At 36.0% G+C, this 23266-nt stretch overlaps 1 protein-coding gene across 1 annotated transcript in view; it reads left to right on the top strand.

Annotated features, from left to right (window-relative positions):
• The first annotated feature begins 1449 nt into the window (after positions 1-1449).
• Positions 1450-23266, top strand: part of LOC113003147 — a 208417-nt gene continuing 186600 nt past the window's right edge. Inside the window, exons 1-2 of the mRNA XM_039451619.1 lie at positions 1450-2317; positions 8755-8853. Of these exons, the coding sequence (XP_039307553.1) occupies positions 2296-2317; positions 8755-8853 (121 nt within the window). The 5' untranslated portion in view covers positions 1450-2295. The remainder of the gene's footprint in view (positions 2318-8754; positions 8854-23266) is intronic.

Here is a 23266-nt window from a genome sequence, read left to right as displayed (position 1 = left end):
TTGAATCGAGAGAATGAATAAAATATATTTTGGCACGATAGGTCTTGGATCTTAGAATTGATTGCGCTTTAGACTGATTATAAATCGAAAGCTGTGTATATTGTGTTAAATGTTACGCGAATTAACGTTGTCAGAGTTTGATTTGAGATCATTGATTCCAAGTAATTAAATTTATATAGTCCACAAGTCTTAAAACGAATCTTTCGTGTTTTAATATGTTTTTAACCATGGCTACGAAGCGGTGTTCTGATATTGAACAAACGTTGCTTAACGACAGACATTTAAATTCATATATATACATACTTATATTATATATATATATAAATTATAAAATTTTAAAAATTAAAAATTTTTTTTATTTTTTATTAGTTTAAAATCATAAAAATATAGATTAACAAGTATAAATTAATAAATTAGTACTAATTATACAAAAATTATGTCTCAAGGCTTCAAACACACTGAAAACATTTGTTGAATAAGTAAAATATTTAGTTCGATACGTTTAACTAAACATTGAGTTGAGTTGATTCAACTATTACTTAGTTGTATAAAACATAGTTTTTTCAACCGTTAATATTTTTTTAATATTTAATCAAGAATTAATTAACCAGTTCAATATTTAGTTGAACGTATTGAATTAACTATTTTAGTTTTTCTTCTCAGTGCGCGCTTTTATTAAAACATTATTTTTGATAACTCACACACAATTTGTCCGTACAATTGGTTTATAGAGGTTTTTTCTATTTTTAATTCTTTTAATTTTTCTAACAAAAAAAATATTTTTTAAGAAAACGCAATTCCAATATTTAAATATGTTTAGTATTGCAAAAAATAAAATTTTTAAAAGTTTTTTGCGTGAATCGAAAATAAATTTTGTTATAATTTTGTATTTTAATTTTGTTAATACAAATATGTTTTGCTAACAAAAACACATTTGTTTGCCGCTTTAAATAAAACTTTTATATGATGTTAGAAAGTACTCTATTTTTCGATTTGCTGCACTTCTATAACCCCTTCCGCTTCGTATGATATTTCATGTGGAGAAAGCGAGATTTAAAATGGTTGGAAACAATTTCGCAATATTTTGAATGTGTTTTTTTTTACATCTCACATATGTGATATAAAAGTTATTCAAATCTAGGTGCATTCAAACATTTGTAAATTCAAACATTTGTCTTTCATTTTTTTTTACTCCGTTTTGCTTGTAGATTGCAACATCGTAATATAAAGTTTTATATAAAAATTTTTTTATATTAATTCTTCATATCTTGAATATGTCTGATAATAATTTGTAAATAAATATGCTTAACTCCTCCAATTAACATTTCCCGCACAGTCGGGTTAACGTATCGCTGACGTGCACGTGACGACATCTCGCGCGTATTATTCAAACGTTTGAGAGAGCTAGAGCGTAAACATTTCGGTGTACGCGAACAATCGTCTTTAAATCGTGGGGACGGACGCATAGGGGTGGCGTGCATGCGTGCGTGCCCGAACGACGGAGAGTCGCGCAGAGACAGCGAGAGCTATTATCATCGGGTAGCGCCGGGAACAATCGAACGTCGTCGTCGGGACGTCGTCGCGTCGGCAGGTGCACGAGGGGGTTGTTTGAGTGTTGGCCACTGGGGCGCGGGGTGCGCGCGGAAGCGAGCGGGTGAGCTTACAAGGCGGGTGACGTCACGTGGCGGACGGCGGACCAATCCGGGTCGCGCGCTCCACTCCTGCCAGCCAGTCGGTTTTCCGGCTGCTAGACCAGGCGGACGCCATATTGCCCGTGGCCGAGTGGTGGCGGCGGCCGCCTGTGTGTGTTTATATCGTCGTTACGCGGTTTCCGCACGTTTTCGCATCCGTGGGTCGTCGCGCCGCGGATTCCCGTCGTCGCTGGCGTGACGCGTTACGAGCTGGTGCGCGCGTCCGCGAATGTGTCGTGCGCGAAACGGGTGGCCGTACGGTTAATCGCGACAACAAATAGTGGTGCGCGCGGCATCCGTCGTGTTTCTCGAATCCTCACGCGGATTCTCGGTGCGGTGTTCGTTCCGGGCGTACGTAGTACGAAGTGTGACAGATCGCGACGGGCAGTAGTCGTGCCTCGTTGTCGTCCGCGCCGCTCTCTCTCGCTGCTCCAGTCACCGAGAGATTCACCATCTCTCTGTCTCTGTCTCGCTCTGTCCTTCTCTCTCCCCCGCCGCTCCGTATTGGACCGTTCCGGAGCACCGATAGCGCCTGCTGAAGTTGCCGTGTTCTCGTCGCTCGTCTCGTCGCATCACCCCCTGCAAGGACCTTCACTGCGGAAGGATGCCAGTGCGTAAACAAGGTGGTAAGCTCGTACATGTCTTACGAATATCATGGCAATTGTCCGATGCGTCGATTTATAGAGTCGCGTAGGAGGGGTGGCTGCGTCTCGCTCGCTCGCTCCCGCGGGTCACTCGGTCAACTGTCATTCGGGGGAGAGGTTGACAGATCACGTGCACCCCTTCCACTCTCCTATCCGCTGCTGTTTCCTCCTGTCGCGTTGACCCCATTACGTTCGAATATCGAATCGTGTCGGGATTTCGCACGATTTTACGAGCGAAAGAGAGAGAGAGAGAGAGAGAGAGGAAGCAGCATGGTCGCGCGTGTTAACGGGGCGGTCAGGTGTTCAGGTCGTCACCGATCGTCGCTGCGCACCACCCCTCCCCCCCTCCTCCTCTTCGCAACCTTGAATTCGCGCATTGCGCCGATCGACGTTCGGTCGAAGTGACGTATTTGACCGGCGTGCCCCCCTCGTTCGACCGCGCGGTGACGGATCTCGATGGCCCGCACGGGGCCATTGGCCACGTGTACCGAACTTGCGACCCTTTTTCGGAGTGGAACGAGGGCTTTTAAAGAGGATAGCTCGCTCGCGATCTCGTAATCCTGCCTCGTTATCCTTAACTTGCGTCGCGCGTAAATTTCAATGACCGACGTAGGAAAACTTGGTTGTAAAATAAATGTGCCGTCGTGCATTTCCCGTTTCGAGCGCACGTGTATAAAATGTAAACCGTGTTTCCGAAATTTGCGGAAGTTGTGCGAAATCGAATCATGAACTGCGCGTCACGTGGCGACCGGAATTGGCTGCTGTATCCGGCGTGACCCGAATAAAGGTGTCAGAAGTTTTTTTTTTTTTTTTTGAAATTATTTCTTGTGGAACATTCTTGTCTACTCTCATTAGTATTGCCATAATTCTCGTATTGTATTTAATAATTTAAATATTATTTAAATATAATTTTAATCAATTTTATAAAGTAAATCGATACTGCAAAAGTATTCTGGTTATTTCTTGAAACATTCTTGTCTGCTCTCATTAATATTGTCATAATTCTGACATTGTATTTAAAAAATAATCAAAATATAATTTAAATATAATTTAAATCAATTTAATAACTAAACCGATACTGCATTAACGCTCTGATTTATTTTGCGATTTAATCTTGTTAGTCTCTTTTTATTTTGTGAAAAGTATTCCTACAAAATCTTTTAATAAGTGCAACCGCTCTTCAAACTAAATGCAGCTCATCGATATAATATTCATCTTAATTTTTAACTTCAAGATTACACAGCTTTATTAAAATTAGTGACGCTCGTGTCGCTAATATTTAGTTTATAAAATTTTGTTTATCAAAGTTATTTTCTTTTTATTGAAGGGATTCTATGAAAAAATGTAAATTTGTCAACAGCTGTAATCTCATTTTACACACGATGTACAGTCTTTCGGATTTATGTAGCTCAATTTTTATCGTTATATTATACAAACTGTCTCTGATATTATACAAAAAGTTAATTATATTATAATCGAGATAAGGCTAAAAGATGTTGTCAAGTTTATTGTACTCAATAATATTTCTTATGCGATTTTATATACTTTTTTTTGCTTAAACTATGCGCCAGTGATTTTGATCTTGAAAATGTTTTACAACAAATTCTTTACAGTATTTTGGGAATGGGAGAAGATATTATTGGCATCATTGTCGTAATAGAGGTTTGTTAACATCAATATTAAATTGATTATCAATTTAATACTGTGATATTTAAGATTGGGAATGTAACTTTATAAAAGTAACGCGTTACTGTTATTTAAAAAATAATAATTTGTTATTTTTTTTTAGAATGACGTACAATTGTTTATGTTATTATTTGGCCAGTGTAATAAGAAGTATAATAATTTTGATGAATTGTAATGGTTTACATGCATATATTGTTTAGAAAGTAGCAATGAAAATTGAAACTGTTATTGTAAAAATGTAACGTGTTATAACTTTACAGCTCTGCATTTAAAAAGGAACGGTTTAATTTTAAGACATTAAAATGTTTTATTTCTGTTTCTGTTTTTTATATACTTAAAAAGATTTTTCATGATATTTGAATTTAAAACATTAAACCGTTTAAAGCTAAAATATAGCTTTAACAGCACTGAACGTTTTAAATCTATAAATACCGTTTAAAACTAAAATATTATTAAATATTTGAAGAACGAAGACAAAGAAAAACTATATTTGAAATTAATCACCTTTTTTTTGAATATGGTGCTATTATTCTGGTTGAATGTAAGAATTGCATTTCAAGATCAAAAGTAACAGTACGTTACTTTGGAGAAGTAAAAAAATATATATAAAATTATATAATAAATATTATTGAGCAGAGCTAAAGATCTTACTATATGACCATTTGTTGGTCCATCTTGATTTTCTTAAATTGTGTCTATTTCATTCTTTTTTTTTAATTGTGTTATACATATTATGGTCTTTTCTCAATTATTAATTTTACTATTTTCGTTGAATTCTCGTGCGTGAATCGCAGGAGTGATATCGGAAGCTCGATATCGAGAACTCGACGAGATTGCGATTCTCCTCGGTGTGAGCCAGGTTGGCTGGCGGCGTGTTGCAATAATCGCGTCGTCGCCGCGTCGTCGCGGCATATAAGCCGTCTCTCGTTGTTTGAACGGGGGCCAAGAAAACGCAATAATTTCGGCTCTAGGCGAGGCTCCCTTGCCCGCGGTAATGCCGACCTGTAACTCTCTCACGGCCATGGGCTCGGTCACCACCAGGCGTGGTACTGACGATTCCGTTCTCGAAATTGCATCGCGCTCTCGGTCGCCTCGCTTCTCGGCGGCGTATTTTAGCAGGCGCTCTTTAGGAGCGCCAACCTTGCTCCATAATCGCGAGAGATTTCAGATTTTGCTCTCGTCGGTGATCCCGTCGACGTATAATAAAGCGGGCTCTTTATTATACGCGATTAACCATGAGGTAACATCGACTACGGCGTTATAAATACGCGTCCCTATGTACAGATCCTTTGTGCGGTGGATGTACGCGATTCGCGAACATACGTTTTATACAGTCTCGACATTTTAATGAAACGATTTGTTGTGCCGACACGCGGTGAAACGGTAAGCACATTTAAAATGTGTTTATTTCGCTTATTCTTATCGGGAATTAAGTTGAACGAATTTTTTTGCGAGCTATGGTAAAGACAGCGATACTTATTAGATTTCCTCTTTCGTTCCTTGCGAACTTGCTAAAGCGCCGCCGGCGTTGTTTTGTTTGAGTGATTCTCCGCGTCGAAAACGAGGCCATCCTATTTTTGCAGAATTTCAAACTTAATGTTCGGACGTAATTCACTTTGGCCATTTAATTAGAATCGCGCAGTCAGTCGACGATGTACGGGTGTTTACTTAAAAGCGCGTTTCGCGTGTAAAGTTTAAGTCGAATTTAAACCTGTCGTTTAGTCATTTAAATTTAACTTTTCGCTTGAATCGCGTGAGCGACATCGATCGCAGGGGTCATGAAAATCACCAGAATATATTTAACGTCAATTGAATGTTTAATTATCGTCGACGGGGGTAAGAGGATCGATCGCGCTAGAATGGGAGATGGGTTTCTTTAAGTAGACGAGTCGAAGAAGTCGGAAGCGAAATTTGAGACTTTCTTTGCGCGAAGTCAGCCGCATTGAAAATGAGATATCGCTTTTAATAACTTTAGGATTTGTCCTTGCCGAGTCTAACATGGTATTTGCGGTAACTTTCTCATTGTTAAACCAATTAGTAAGATGAATGTGGAATGTATTTTGCACTTTCGCAAATCCATCAAGCTGCGGAGAGTGCGTACATTGAAAAAATAAATTTGTTGAAAATTAAAATGTTTAGTCTGATACTTGCATCAACTAAATATTAAGTTGGTTTCAATAAATCTTGATTAAAAAATTTGAAGGTCGATATGAATAAACCTTTCTTTTTGTGCGATTACACTGTAAATAAAGATGTGTTAAAATGTGTTGAAACAACATGTATTAAGGCATGTTAAAGCGTTTTCATTTTTAATACGCAAAATTGGCAGGTTAAATTAACAAGGTGCGTTTTTTTAACACACCGTGTGTCAAAAGAACATATGTATTTTACACAGAAGTGTGTTTTTTTTAACACATGTAGATGTGTTAAAAAAGACGTGCTTTGTAATTTAACCTGCTGCTTTTATGTATTTAAAGTGGATTATTTTAACATGCCTTAGAGCCTGTGGTTTTAATACATCTTTTTACAGTGTACTTGTTGAATTAACCCAATGTTTAGTTAACCGTATCGGACTAAATTTTTTAATTTTTTAACAAATTTTTTTCAGTGTATGTACATACGCTGTCCCTAGTGAAGAATAAGAAAGGCGTAAATAACTAAATGTCCGGGTTTCTTGAATAGCGTGCAGTTTACGACGTCGCATGGAGTTGTGCCGTTCTGAAGTTAATCTCGCTACGCCACGTGTTTTGCAAGCGTGGTGCGGCAACACGCGTCAAATCGGTTTGCGCGAAAAATCGATATCTCCGGGACCCTGATTAGGGGAGAAGGGCGAACGTCTCGCGATATTTCGCAGCGTCTCCCCGCGCGCGTGTGGATCGTATCGCATTCGAGTTTACAAATTTCTGCGAAACGTCATTCGCGCGACGCGATCGCATCCGAGAATACGTCGTGTAGAGGAATAACGATTGCACGGCAGCACGTGCTGCGAGAGGAAACGAGGTAGAGGTAAAGGTAACGTATTGATTCTCTTTTCAGCTATGAACTTCTGCGTATGTAGGCCAACGGCGGATGTATCCAGAAGGGTGTTCGGGCGTAAACAGCGTTAACGCTAAAATAGACACGTTCATTGTCGAAGCAGCCGTGTAACTTGGACAAGTCGCAGATATTTTTTCTTTTTTTTTTTTATAAAAGACTTTCGCTAGAGCAGAAAAAGCACGAAGAAACTTTCATAGCATCATGCCTTTCTCTAATGACTTTTAAGTAAACCATCGATATTCCGTAGTCTTTTTTTTTTAACATTTACCTTTGCGAACCGCTGTTTGAAAATATATGTTATTCTTGTGCGTAAAAATAGCACTCTTGAAATTACATGTTTTTCTTACTTTTATTAATTATGATCGTTTTTGTGAGAATTTCCTTTTTGTACGTTCGGTTACTTGGTACGTTGGGTTACGGCGCGCTTCTAATTCGTAAGACGAGACACGCGGCAAGGTTGTAGCAACGATGGTTTTCAATTTCTGCGGTGCATGCGTTTTTGTAGACTCACGAAGACGTAGAGAGATAGCAACACGGATGGTTTATGGCTCGGTAGCTCGCTTAGCCCGACAACCTGCGGGCTTTATATATTTACTTGTGTACATACTGCACTGTGCAGGCATTCACGTATAGTATACGACTGATCTTTCACCCCTTTATCGACTAATTGGGTATCGTATGTTGTTTCAGGTTAACCGTTACGTACCTTATCCCGACACATGAACTTTAAAAATAAAGAGAGCATGCTATTGAATTGTAAAATTCAGTTTGGATATTCTTTATTAGTACATGAATCGTCATGTTATTAATTAATTACTTGCGTTAAAGTAACCATTTACTTTGTATATGCAATGCAGGAAAGAACAATTTTGCTTAAGTACAGATCTGAAAATATTTATGTTGCACCGTTTACAAAATTGTATTTGATGTTTAATTGCTAGAATGTCATAATTGCCTACAACAACATTATCATGCTTAGGTATCCTGTATAATTATTTTGATAGCCTAACATAAAATTATTTTCTGATTTGTTTGTAGCTAAATTTTTAAGTGTTGCAGTAAAATTGTTCTTTCCGTACGGTAAAATATATACACACGGAATTAGTTAGATATAACGAATAATTTTGGATCTATATATTATTTGAAATTGAAAATTTTACACGTATATTTTGCCTGTAGAATTTTCAGGATCTAGACATTAATCTTTTAGCGGCCAATGTTGCATATTTACAACGTTCACCTTTCACGTGTGAATATGTGTCGGTAAATTCGGGATGCAGATATACTAAAAAATTGAAAATGGAAGTGTATATGTAACATCGATTACTGAATATATCACCAAAGGGGCTAGGCGTCGAGAAAAATCAAAATAAAGGAAAAAAACGAGATATCGATAAATTCTTGACTTTACAAGATATTTTTGAGTAAAATTGCAAAAAAAGACATTGAGATTTTACGATCTCTGGAAAGTTAAAAAAATTATAATATTCTTGTAAAAAATATATTATTTTCTCGGTAAAATAAATTTGCGAAATGAGGCTCACAGAGCAACTTCGAACGAATCAAACTCGAATTCGATTGATCGTCTGATATATCGGGAAATATCGCGGAGATCGTAGACGGTCTATGTGCCGACACTTTGTTCTTACACAATATGTTATTACTTTACCTTCCTATATATATATATATATGCGCAGATACACTCTCGCGTATGATAGAAGACGCGGCAATGAAGGACGAAAGAGGAGATGACGCGCCTGATAATGAGAGCAATGAATGGGAAGTGGGGCGAGAGCGTACGTATGCTCTTTCTAGAGCAGAGATGTGTTCGTCGTGTTTTACAGGAGCTTAGATATTTACCTGTATACGTGTTAGGTAGATGGTGTGTAGGTGTGTTTCGATGGCCCGGTTCGTCTATAGTTATTGCCCGTCGTACTTTACGGCACGATATCGCGTGTCCGGGAAAAAGTTTATTACTTTCGGCTTGCATATTTCCGTGCAGAGTCTTCAGACTGCGCGATGCTTAGCCGAACGCTTTCGCTGCAGCTGTTCGCTACGATAATGTTCCCGCGAAGCATAATAAATATTGCTGCATGGTAAAATGATACGACATGTTATTTAATGGCAGTCCTGTTTTAAAGTTCACGTACACTCAAAACTTTTGATTATAAATTTTGCCTCATTATCCCGTTCACGATTCGAACATTTGTGTTCAATTTAACATATATTGCATGCTCCAAATAATCAACTTAAATTTTTGTATTAATTTAATACAAGATGAATATGTTAGAAAGTAGTAAATATTATGTAAAAAATTAACATAAAAAATATAATACTTTGATACAGTTTGGAAATAAAATGTCAAAACATATTTCTTCAGTAAAATTAATATTTATAATATATTGAGACGTTACATTTTATTAATTTATTTTAGGGAATTTATGTTTTAAAACTAAATTATTTTTATGCTGTTTGTTTATTTATTCATAAATTTGTTATTTCAACTAAAAAATGTTGAATATTAATTTAACATAAAATATTCAAATAGTACAGTCGTATTATGTTAAATTAACACACAAATATGTTAAAATTTAACACAAAAATTTTAACAATGACCAGTTTTAACATAAATACATATTTTTTCCTGTATAGAAAGATTTGCGATTAGTCTTTATATTCGCGATTAATTATAATGATTGCACGTAAATTAAATTTCACGGTTGGTATTTTGAGATATTTCGAAATAGCAATCAGTCGAAATAGCATCAGGTGAAATTAATAATGCTTTGAGGATAAAGCTGGAATCACACCATGCACGATTCCTTGAATTAGTTTGCACGCTGCTACGTTTGCTCTGATGCATTCTAGATACGTTCATGCATTCAGAGCGACATATTGACATGCATGATTTCTATGTTTGTCATCGTGCATCGTACGAAGCTTGCAGCGATGCACGCTTGCGTCACGCAATTAAAGTAAAAAGATATTGCTGAATAGATATTGCATAATAAACTGCTAGTTTTTCTCATTTCTGAGTTTTAAAACGCTATCTATCATTGACATTTTATTGTTTGTCATCATGTAAGTGATCTAGTCATTATTGCAAGCTTTGTATAATGCACCATAACATACATCGAGAAAAATATTTGGTAGATAAACCAAACGTTTAGTTAAATAATGATCAAATGAATTGTATATTTAGTTAAATAATGATCAAATGAATTATAATTACTAAATATGTAGTTGTTTTGATCAAACAATTTGTAGCCTTAACCATACAGTTATTTTCATACAATTTATAATCAAATGTTTCGTTAAATGTAACTAAGTTTTTGGTACTAGTAATTACAAAATTTATTTGATCACTATTTAGTTAAACGTTTGGTAATTATTTCTCTCAGTGTAGAAATTATGCATGCCGTGTTTAATGCATGAATGTATATATACTGAAAGTACGATTTTGTTGAAATATACATACAAAAATACTTATGTTGGGTCATTAAATTAATTATATTGCATTGAAAAAAAGATTTGGTAACTATTAACAAATTTGATAACCTCTGATAATAATTATCAAATCTCTTTATCGGTGTAATTATTTTAATGATCCAACATAATTATTTTCATACGTGTATTTCAACAAAATCGTTTTTTTTCCTTCAGCATGGCATGCATTAGAGCAAGTTAATTATTAAAGAAATCGTGCATCGTGTGATTCTAGTTTAATGTCATTTCCGGAGAAGAAAGTTATTAACGGCATAACAGAATAAATTTGTTCTCGACGCTTCGGAGTAACAGTAAGATGCAGACGGCAACGTTGAGATAGGCAGCAACGGAAGAGACCTTATTAACTGTGTGTGAATCATTAATATTTGTAGGAGCTTGCGGAGCTCCCTACAATGTTTCCAACAATGATGCTCGGGGTTTCTGTATTTTCATTGTACGACGGTAGCATAATTCGGCGAGCTTTATAATAAAGCACTGCAAAACCCCGTTGTCGCAAACAACAGCTTATAAGTCTATAGGTTGGTACTCGTTCAGCCCGATGACACCCGTCACCATTGTTCTCAGCGACATCGACGATCGGGAGTGACATGCTGGTTCTATTCTTAGACAAAGGAAATAGACATTTTAGCGAGGTTCCTAGTGGATGATAAATTAAACACGTAATAAATTAAACATTTAATCTCGTTACATACTCGTTAATCTCTGTTTCACTTATCCGTAAAGCATACTCGTATGTCTCTATCATTAAAAAAGTTGCGCGAAATTCCGCGATCGGCATTGAAACGAATTTGCTAATGTTCGCAATTCTTTCATAATTTTTGCGAATTTACAATTCGACGTTAATTCTAAACTCAAATCTACTTGAAATGCAAACCGACTGACGGACGATGGCTCTAGCTCTCGGTACGAATCCGTCGAGGCTAAAGTTGTCGCGGTTCGGCGCGTTGGAACGAATTTCGATCGTTCTCAATTAAAATCCAATTAAGAAGTTTTCGTAATGGGTGATGCATCGGTCTCATGGGTCTCGGAATAATTTGCGGTGTTAAAATAAATGCGAACGCGGCGTCAAGCAAGAAATATATTATGATCGGATTTCGTGCGTTGATTCCGAACAGTTCCTAGGAATACACCTATTCGCAATTGCACCTGTACACATCGGCACTCGTGCAAGTTTCTGCCGAAACAATTCTCGCCGATGCGCGATGCTTCCTGCGCGCGAAGTTCGTAGATATTTCATCGCATTGGTTTCTACCGTCAGGCCATCGTGCATCGGGGTTAACCGACCTCGTTAATGTTCGTTCAAGCCAGCAAGTATGCGCGTTGTTCCGCCTTTCATAACTTCCTACCCCTTTCCACTTTGCTTTCTGCGCGTTTGCTTCGCTCGCGGTATTAATCTCGGACCAATGCGACGCGATTAAGCATGCGCAGCTGCAATTTTGTTCCGACTTCAAATTTGTGTTGCAAATCGGGCTTACGTAACAATTAACTCAATGATTTATAATGATATACTGTGGGAACGTATTACGGAACTATTTGGAATTGATTCCGATCGGAATTATTCCGTTTTAGCGCCACAGAAAGCACAATAGAAATTCAGGGAATAATTGAATAATTCTGATCAGAATCTCTTCGAACAGTTCCGTAATATGTGCATATGTGCTAAGATTGAAGAATAGACGTAATAAAATCAAAAAATACAGCGCGATGTTGACTGCTTATATACGTATAAGATTGAGAGATATCTCTCTATTATCTAAAGGAGAATTGCTGAAATCGTACTTAAGTTATTATTTATTTTTCCATTTGGTTTTGGTTTGTGTTCAAATAAACGTTGAAAATTGTAGCTCGCTATTTTAAGTACATCCAGCGTCATCGATTCTGTCCCTCAGAAAATTTTCCAAACTGAGAAGTCACCACTTTCTACATACTTACACTTTCTAATTAACGTAACGACTAATAAGCTCTGGTCGTTACATCAATCATGAACTGCGAGTATGTAGAAAGTGGTAACTTCTCAGTTTGGAAAATTTTCTGACGGACAGAATCGATGACGCTGGGTGTACCTATTGTAATAGTATGTTTTTATCTTTCACTAATAATTTATTATAAACAACAAAATACTACAAAAATACGATATAGACAAATCAAATTTGGATCTCTTAAATCTTTCATCATGTTGAAAATATCGAATTTTCAAATTGAAATGTAAGGAATTATTAACTAATTTTGATTTTATTAATAATTAATAATCGAAAAAATCAAATATATAATAATTAATAAATAATAATAATGAAAAAGTAAGCACGTGGAAATTAAACTGGCTTAAATTTATTTTTGCAATGGAATAAAATATTATTCATTCTTTATTAGTATAATCTCTATGCATAGCCTACGCGTTTTACAATATTTCATAATTTTATTTATATCAATTATCAGTTTTACTACAATATTATCACTTACATTAACAGTCTTACATTAACATTGTAATAAATTTGTGGTGATTAAGTAACTTAATAGATTGAAGACTAAATCTTCCTTTAAGAACATAAAAATTCAATATAGAATTGCATGATGACATTATTATCAGTTACATAAATTTATCCAAAATTAACATTAATTGTACTTAATTTTTTTTAATGTTAATATCAAATAAGATGTAATTTGTTGTTATTCGATTATTTGTTTTCTCATTTATTTCATATTTTTATCATTAAATATTGTTTATTTATATTATAAAAAATATGAATATTAGTGAGGCACGATTTAGGTAATCAATATGCATTCAGTAACTCTTCTCCCTTATATTCTATTATTAGTTATAATGCGAGCTCTAAAACATGCAGTTTTACTTGAAACGAGATCCGCTGTTTTGTACCACTTGAAGGGAAATGTTTAACGAATAGTATTTCGATTTATCGATCGGATTGGCTGTGAAAAAAGTTGGATCGAATAGTAATGACTTGTGTATTCGTGTATACACGATGACGAATTATATTATCGTGCGGAATTTGATAGTAGTAGACTGCCCTGAAAGAAAAGTACTTACAGAATTGACGCACGTGAAAAGATCGACAAACTAGATGCGAAGTTGAAAGGTACCGCTGGTGTGTTGGGCGGAAGGGTTTTTCGTGTCCTGGCATTATCGAATAGAGCTCTTGGCAAGACTCCCCTTGATCGAACTGCAAAATGACTGAAGAAAGAGGTCGGAGTTGGTGATCGAAAATACGGGCTTTCTACCGAGGTTTTGCGAGTAAACGGGACGACGCTCTTGCGTATTCTGGTGCATCCCGGAAGTGGATTAACGGCGGCAATGGAATGTGAGAACGATCGCTAAGTGGTTAGACGGGAAAAACTTTGAATCTTTTCTTTATTCGCACGATAACGTTTTCTGAATAAATTACATTTCAATTTTTTTAACATATAAGATAATAATAGCTTTTTCATTGTAGGGTCAAAGTGACGCTACAAATGCTTTGATTTTTTAAATTTTTTGTTGCGATTGGTCAGTCAAATGCAATAAAACATTTGTCAAATAGACCAACATCCTATGTCTCACAAAACACGCTTTAAGAACATGTATTTCTTATTTTGAACTGGTCCGTATTACATTCAAGCTCGATATTGGAACGCATTCTGAATGTTTCTTTGAGGGAAATTCTGAATGTCGAACGTGTATTACACAGATGGGACATTGTGCGAGAATTCGATCGCTAATGGATGGCGCATTTGCAGAGGGTATTCGTATCGATTAATATCAAGGCGAAGGGTACAGCACGAAATCAATAGAATTATTCGTGTCGCAAGCATTACTCGTGATGTGCCCCGATGGCGAATCTAATTGTGCACGTGGCGGAATAATGTATGTACGCCGGTACGTGCGCGCGACTCGTCCGGTTTTCGTATTCGATGACAACCGATTAGCACAGTATAGCATGCAGTGGAAGGATAATTCTCCATTCTGCCTCGATATCGGTACATATTATTCTCATTATTTGCCCGTACATACCATACGCGTTTGTAATCAAAACGCGAATTCTAAACGCGCTGCAAATTATTTTGTTTTACCTCATGAATTATGCCTATTATTATTCATGCTGCACATCATTCGTGTATTGTTAATTTGATCAATTGGACCGGTCGTGATCGATTCTATTACACTCGTTACAGTGAACCTTTCTACCGCATCGTTCGTTCGGTCAGTAGCATATCGCCCCAATTATTATTGGCCTCTACTACCGTTACCGGGTTATAATGGTCTCGATACATTTGGCACCGAACACTAGTCGCGTGGCTGCCAATTAGTATCGATAGTCCGCATCTCGGGAACGTAGTCCACTGAGCGTTGCTGCGCCACGTGGTGTACGAGTACATCCGCGTATCGATCGCATCATTCGTTTGTTAGATTCATTATGTGCATCTATACAATGTTACTATACAAAACCTTATACAAGAAAAATGCTTGTTTTATTTTTGTGAGCTGTTTATTATTGTTAATAGATAAAATATTTATAAAACTAAAAAGAAATAATTTATTTTAGACGATTTTTATTCGCATCAGAATTCAAAATAGAATCTCACAATCCTGTATGCTCATACAAAGTATTTTAAGAATCAGAATATGCATGTAAGATAACGTGTTTCTGTTTTTAAAATATGTATTTTTATTAAAAGAAGATGCAAAATTAGAATAAATATGAATATAAGTAATACTGTTCTAAATAAATGCGCATACGATAAATTATTTGAAATTAAAAAGTAATCCATTTTGTTTTTCTTTACACTTTTCATTTTTGGATCAAAGAGAGAATTTAAAAAAATTTATTTTCCACGAAAGTACACACATTTGAATTTGAAAATTATTTTTCCAAAAAATTTCCTTTTGTTATAATTTGAGAAAAAAAAGTAAAAATCGTAAAAAGCTTCTATAATTCGATGCCAAATGTTAATAAAAATATTGTTTTAAAGTTTCAAATTTATCGAGTAACAATATTTTTAAAATATCGAATATATAAAAAAATTTGCGAATCAAATATAATAAAGAAATTATGTTTGATTTTGTCGTGGTTAACGCTTTGAAACATGATATTTTGAGAAAAATGGTTTTAAAGTTTAACAACGTTTTTTCAATGTAATTTTACGTTTTACTTTTCTTTAACAAATATATTTTTAAAACAGAAATACATAATATCATGTGTGTGACAGTATTAGTGACAAGTGACCATCTAACACAATCTTTTATCAGTTTTAAATTCTTATATCTCAAAAACTATTTTTTGAAATCAAAATTTACAATTAAATATTTTACTTAATTTTTCAAGAATTTTCTTGATACTTAATATAATAGTATTTTGATTTGTGAATTTTCCTTCGATATTTTAGAAATATTGTTATGAATCATACATTGCAATTTAACTTTACGGTTCTACTTATTCCATTAGAAATTCTAACAATGATAGGAGCACAGAATTTCATCAACATGTGCGGGTTACTAAAGTTACACAATCCTAGTGCAGACGTCGATTTCCTTTTCACACATCGCACACATCGGCTCGACATCGCGAGACGTCATTAAAGTCACGTACCCACATACAAACACATATGCATACAAGTGTATATACACTCGTGCAGATCTTTCTAATGTAGGACGCAGTCGGCAAAGCTAAATTTAGGATAAGATGCAGCAGTCGAATTTCGAAGCGTGCCCACGCTTGTCGCTAGCGGGACGATCGTCGAAGCGATTTTTTTTTCGTTTCGTGAATATATCTCATCTTCAGTCGCGAAAATCCTTTGATCTGCCTGCTGAGATTTGCCTCGGCAAATGCGAAGAGAGAGCGACTCATCTTCGTCAACATCCGCGAAGCGGGGCATCGGCGGGGTTCGCGTTCGCGTGTCATCAAACGCCACGTGTTATAAGCACGACGACAAATAAATACGAGTCGGCTGGGCCATCGCCAAAATTGTTGTTAATTTTGAGAATGTATACACATATATCACGATTATTGCGTGAAATTTTGAATTAAAAATTAAGGTGGAAAATTATGATTTGTCACAGTCGTGCTGAATGTTGTGACTGATTTATTGTGCAATTTAGTGATGTGATAATATAATATTAAATATTTTTGCCGATCTTTTTTAAAGGACGCTTATTTTAGAAGAAAATCTTTTTTTAATAATAAATTTTCGCTAAATTTAGTTAATTTTTTGTTGAACTTATTGAAGAAAAAGTGTTATTTGTTGGCTATCAAAACTCATGCTTTGATGATGCCGCTTTTATATGCACATGTACTTTTCAAACGTAACATATGATGATATCTTATGCTTTTCAAAGTGACCTTTCAAGTTAGCCGTTTATCCGTTACGGTCCATAACCTTAAATAAATTTTTTACAACTGTAAATCTTTTAACAATTTAAAAGTATGGGAAACGTTTAAAACTTCCCTTCATATTTGACTTTGAACGATGTAGTATGAAATATTTAGATACTGCGCCATGAACTGTTTCGCTATTGCGCGCACGGAATATAGGAGCGTGTATTAAATCACGTAGTGCGTGATATTTGCGATATGTGGGCGCCGGTGATATCTGTTGTGTGGACCATCATGTATATAATGCAACGAAAAATAATGCCTGGAAATCTGGGTCAGGAGACGTCGAGAAGTTCGAAGGGTAAATTGTTTTAAATTATCTATTCTATTATTTTGAATTCGATTCATTAATCAATTTGCGCTTTCTTCTCAATGCAAAAGTCAGCCTACACAAGACGCAAAATACGGGTCGCAGGTCACAAACGTGGATGTGACTGCTAAATAAAAACGTTAATAGCATCACTGACGCTTTTATAAGCTGTCGCGTTTGATTTGTGATTTGCGACCTGCGTTTTGTGTCTTGTATATTATAAAATGGCCTTAATACCAAAAGAGACGTAAGAATAATCAAATCATTGCGATTGAACAATAGTATGCGAAAATAAAAAATAACTAACTCATAAAATAAAAGAAAAAGTAAATTACGTATATATGTATATACAACTGATTCGGTAACGCAAAATGTTTTTTAGCTAAATTTGATTTAGTATTTTTGGATTGATTCATTGTTGTATGACGCTATTCAATGTTTGCCAACAATTTGATCGATAGTCAATCGCGACCGACCGAACAACTGGAAAATTTCGCGTGCTTGGTAGCAAAGTATCGAAACGCCTCTTATGTAATGATAATGAAATGATCGTGTGCCTCGTGTGGAACTCGTTGATCGTTTCGTAAGGGAAATTTATGAGGTTCCACAATACGCAGAATTCGGCTGCATTGCAAGCATGCGGCGGACGTCGTTATGCGACTTCTGTCTCGATTTCTATGCTTGAATGCAATCTGCGTGATTTAGATGCAAGGTCACGTTAGGCTTGGTGGAATTCGTTACGATGCGGGACGTGCCATTCCGAACGTCGAATTAGCAAATTAATTGGAGAACAGCTGGCCGTAGGAACGCAGGTTTATTGTTTCGCGCCTTTAACATGGCAAACACGTTGGAAACTTGCCTTTTATTGGCGGCTCTTTTGTGCGACTATTAAAAGCGAATCAGATTTTTCGAAAAGAAAATTATGCCCGTGTAATCAGTTTTTGAAATCAGTTAATATCTCGCAGTTAATGCCCTTTGAGTTTATTATTTTTCTTTTATTTTACTTGTTGCTCGGAACGAATGTAAGTCAGTGTTACGTAAATTAAAATTTGGCAGTACTTCAGACTGGTTAGCCTAGTGCACGTTTTCGTCGAAGGTCGAAAAATTTCCGTACAATAGATTCAACAGTTTTAGAATAAAGTGAAATTCTAGTTCCTAGAATTATTTTTAGTTTTCATTTTTAGTTTTTATAGTCTCTTACTCAAGTTTCCGTAAAAACGATTTGATATTTTATTTATTTTCTTCTATTACGTGAAACAAATTTTTAAAACAATTTTACAGCGATAAACAGTGGACTAAATCTCATTGAATTATTTTTTACTGATTTGTTGTTATTTTACTTTTGTTGTTATTTTACTGATATCAATATAGCGGTAAGAATGGATTTGATAATTTGCAGATATTTTTCTAATTTAAATAATTAGGAATTAATTATGTTACGTTAAAAGATTCTTTAGGCCTGATCTTTTATTATTTGATTGACCTGTAATTAGACTTAACCTGGTGATTTACGAAAGCCTATTGGATGAAACTTCAGGTTAAGTCTAATCATGAATTAACCTGCAGTTAATGAAAAATCGAGCCTTAATCGTTATCATTAAGATCTGTGTCTTATTTGCTTTTATTTGTCTTTATTTATAATATTTTAAATTTGGTATTGTTTGTACGAATATTTCAAAAGGCTTATCCTTGGAATGGAAATCAGGAAAACCAGAAGCAGACGAAGTTTAGGTAATGAAGGTAGAAGCTAGAAGCGGCGTAACCTTCGTTAATTGAATAACGCTGCGCTCGCGCACCTAGAAAAGTACCCTAGACATTCCACCCTTAGCGCTCTCTCTTATCCCGTTGCTCATCTTCATCGTCTTCCCATTTCCCGTCCTCGTTCTGCGCGTTTCTCTTCCGTTTTCTTCGTCTTACGTTCGTAACGTAACGAGACGCTGCGCCGCCCGGTACGTCTGGTTAACGGAATACGAATGAGCCCTACTGTTGAGAAATAATCTTCATACGGCATCAAGTCGATTTGCGGTTTGAATATGTACCGGCGAAACGTGGTAGAACGTTAATTAAAAGCGGTGAACCGTATTTACGGCCCCGTGTATTATCTTAATCTGCTTTCTAATTTGCATAATTGAAACTATTATTATTTTTACTTAGCGCAATTTATCATGTCAGGCTCGTTAACCGCAAGATTTTAGGCAGAATTTCGTGACCAGTTTAACATCGATACGTGCCGGGTCAGATTATGCTGCTCGTAGTTCACGCGCTGCTCGTCGCAAATCCACGAGAGACAGGTTGAACAGCTGACGCCTTCGTGTACTGCTCGTCTCGTCGGCTACCTTGTCGTCTGTCTCCGAAATTCGCCGTGGGGGTTACCCAGGCATGACGTAGATGCACGCTATTTTGGTCGGCTCGTGACGTCGTCCTCGGGACATCCAGAAATAAACCCGGAGTGGCGAGATGCTGGCTTCTCAGTCTCTCTCTCCGCCTTCTCGACTACCTCCTGTCCTTCCTGTTCTTGTTTTGTACGAGAGAGCAAGAGAGATGCAATTACTGTTTGACGAGCAAGCACGCCGATCCGAGGAAAATTCCGATTTCACGTCAGTGATGTAACCTATAGAAAGTTTTGAAAGGCGCGCTTGCGAAAAATCGTCGAAATTAGATCGAAAGCTCTTTGCTTTTCAATGCTATAACTTTTTTCATGCAGCAGAATCCCGCATTGATGTACATTGACCTCGCGAAAGTTTTCTTCCGGATTGATCGCGGGTTGTCGTGGAACGTTGATTGTAACGATTTCGACCACCACGATGGGGAGGATCTCCGGACGATCTTGCTTCACGACAATTTTCAAGGCCTTTTATTCCCGCTGTTGTAAAATCGCATTATGTTCCCCAATAGCGGACGGGCGTTGTCGATCGATTCACCCGATTGAGAAAAGGGGGAAAAAAGTTCGCTGTAGCGCGATAAATCTTGGTCGTCTATTTTCTCCCAGGTACTCTCATAGTCGTTTTTCTCTTAGTTTCGCGGTTAGTAGTTCGAGATCCAATCGAGCGCTCTCACTCTCCCTTTCGTTTTATTTATCACAATAAAAATTCTTTGTTCTCCTTTTTTGTAACTTTGAGATGGTAGATCTTTGATCGTTTGATTCTGTTCAACATAAGATAATAACGCAAGGCGCGATTCAACGAAATGGTCCTATTAGAAAAATTAGGATAAAAGTGAATTAAAATAATGTCGTTGGTATCTTTAACATCGTTGAAAGTATTACCAGTTAAAGATGCAAGGCAAAGCATTTCCTCCAGGCGACTATTTAATCCAAAGTGTTGGATCTGAAGGATACGTTACGGTTGCGGATACAAATAAGAAAAATTTAATTAGCGCACTGCTATTCCGCGCGAGGCGCTTTCCTCTTCTCTCGGGTAATGAAGTAACGCAGACGGCCAGCTGGCCACTTGCGGACGCTGGAAGAACGGCACGGGTAGAACCGGAAAATGGTGGAAGAACGGTAGCCGTTGGTACACGCTATTTTGCTTTATTTTCTTTTCCCTCAAAGCGGATCTCGCTCCGGCGAACGACGGACGCTTTTTCGCGGCCGGCTGCATCAAGCCGGCTCCTTTTTCCTTCTCTTTGCCTTTCTTTCGCTATGGTCCCGCCCTTTCCTGTCTCTATTCTCCGTCTCTCCCTTTATCGCGTTTTACGCCCTCTCCTATCTCTCTGGTACCAGACATAAATATATTTCCGTACAGCAAACGACGGCGCCTTTAAACTTTGCGACCTGCCCTCCGCGCACTTATCCTTCATAGGCTCGAGCGAATTTCTCGTCGAGAAGATGAAATAAATAATCTTTTACATAAATGCTTGAAACAATTATATGCATTATAATAACCGTCATGCCGAAACTCTAAGCTGAGAATAATAGTTGATTATGTGCGGATTTAGCTTAACGAACTTTCTTTCTTTCTAATTTTACAACGGAAGAATAAAGCATAAGTCGCGTACCGAAAATATTTAGCTTAAAAATAATTCGGTCCAATATTATGAGTTTCAATATTATTATTTTTCCACCGTGGAATAAAACGCGAAATGATAAACAAAACAAACATTTGTGTGCATATTTTTCAACGTATTTTTGGAATATATTAGAAATTTGTTTATTATTTTTCTATATGGCTTTTATAAAATAATAGAAGAAGATAGGAATTCTACGATTAATCAAAATAATTGTTCAATTTTTGAGCAAATTATTTATGTTTTTTAATAACACATCTTCTGAAACTTTTCTAACAGAAATGTCATCTATAAAGTAACAGTCATAAAGTAATGGCAATTTAGAACGACCCATTTGACGACAGGAGGAGGATTGCTTTTGATGGCATCTCATCATTATAGATTGCACAGCTTACGCGGTCATAATCAGCTTGTAAAATGCATTCACTGTGATCCTGCTTACTTCGAGATTGAATATTTTGCACGTAAATATTCCACGTGGCGAATAATTGCTGGAATGAATTCTTTGATTTTATTTTGTACAAATATACACACACACAATATTTTCCGTTACATTTTTTTCTATCTCACAGTCAAGTGCGACGTTTTATTATTTTAATTGATTAACCGAAATTTTTATACTTTTTGTATTTTTAATTCTCTTTTTTTAGCAGGATATAAAATAAAATTTTCAAAATTTTTGCAAAGTTTTATCAAAATACAAGCTTAGTTATAATTATGAATTATATCTTAAAAATAGTGATTAATTTTGTATGCATAGTTTTTTATTTGTTGAATTTTTTGCTTTTTTCGAACGAACAGTTTTTTTCCCGTTTTTCAATATCATATCCTCTGCTTCGTATATGAATACGTTTTTTGTTTGCTTTTCTTTTTATTGGCATACCAACGAAGTTTTCAATCAGATATATACAGTCACGTATCCCTTTTGTTCTCAATAAAATCTGTTTTGCAAATGAAATCAGAAAATTGCGTACGTTTCAGAAATTCTTAACTTATTTGTAATACTTTTCACTTTGACTTTTTATTTCTCAAGTGTCTTTTATTTGAGCAAAGAATATCTTTGCAACAAGAATGCCCAGATATTTTGATAGAGTTTAAATGGACTTTTAAAACCGTAAAAATAAACTTGTGAAACAGTTTCTTGAAACTTATTTCTATGTTTAATCTTTCGTAATATATACAACTTATGTTACCTCTCGTTGCATATATTTATTAAGATATTAAATAATTGGTGGATTTCTTGAAGTAAAAAGTCGACAACAAATGTCTCGATTATAAATCAAGAAAATTTAGATATTGTACGAATAACGCAAAGTGGCCTCGCAAGTTTAAGAATAATTTAATAAGTAATGATCTGGAACTCATTGAATCAATAAACTAATTAATTCATTATATGCGAGGAAATAATCTACGAAACGTACAGATGATCTATGGTGTTACGTAACGGAGGTCTCCGTTTTACGTAAACAGATATGAGTCAAGGCTGAGATAAACGAAATTTCATGTGGCATTAATTTTTTTACGATCTTTTTTTTACGATGAGTGATTGTAATCATCTCTTTTGTTATCGCATATGCATAAAATTTTATATTAGGCACTTTGTATGCACAAAAATTGTTCTACGTGATTTCCACAACATTTTAGAGATATATATGTTTATGTTGTTAAAACAGATCGTTCACATATTTTATCTCTCTCGGTCTTTGCTTTTATAATTACTTTAGAGAAGCTGCATTATGAAAACAGCAATGTATATGTACAGCGTAAATAACAGCGAAAAAATTTATAGAGCTCGTTGAAGGAATGAAAATACGAAAATTAAATTAGGAACATCTTTTTGAGTAAAAATCTGGTAAAATCGATTAACCGATTTTTTCCTTTCGTCTTCCGTTTCGGTAAAGAAGTAGAGAAATGGGAAGTTGATTACCTACCACCCAGATGTAATGTCATTTCCCTGTGACGTCATCGCTCAATGGGGTTACCTACGTAACCTCTGAGAGCACAAAAGTAGGTCAGGGATGC

Source organism: Solenopsis invicta, chromosome 1, assembly GCF_016802725.1.
Source record: "Solenopsis invicta isolate M01_SB chromosome 1, UNIL_Sinv_3.0, whole genome shotgun sequence".
In the NCBI taxonomy this organism is placed as follows: Eukaryota; Metazoa; Arthropoda; class Insecta; order Hymenoptera; family Formicidae; genus Solenopsis; species Solenopsis invicta.
This window is presented reverse-complemented; position numbering and strand designations above follow the sequence as displayed.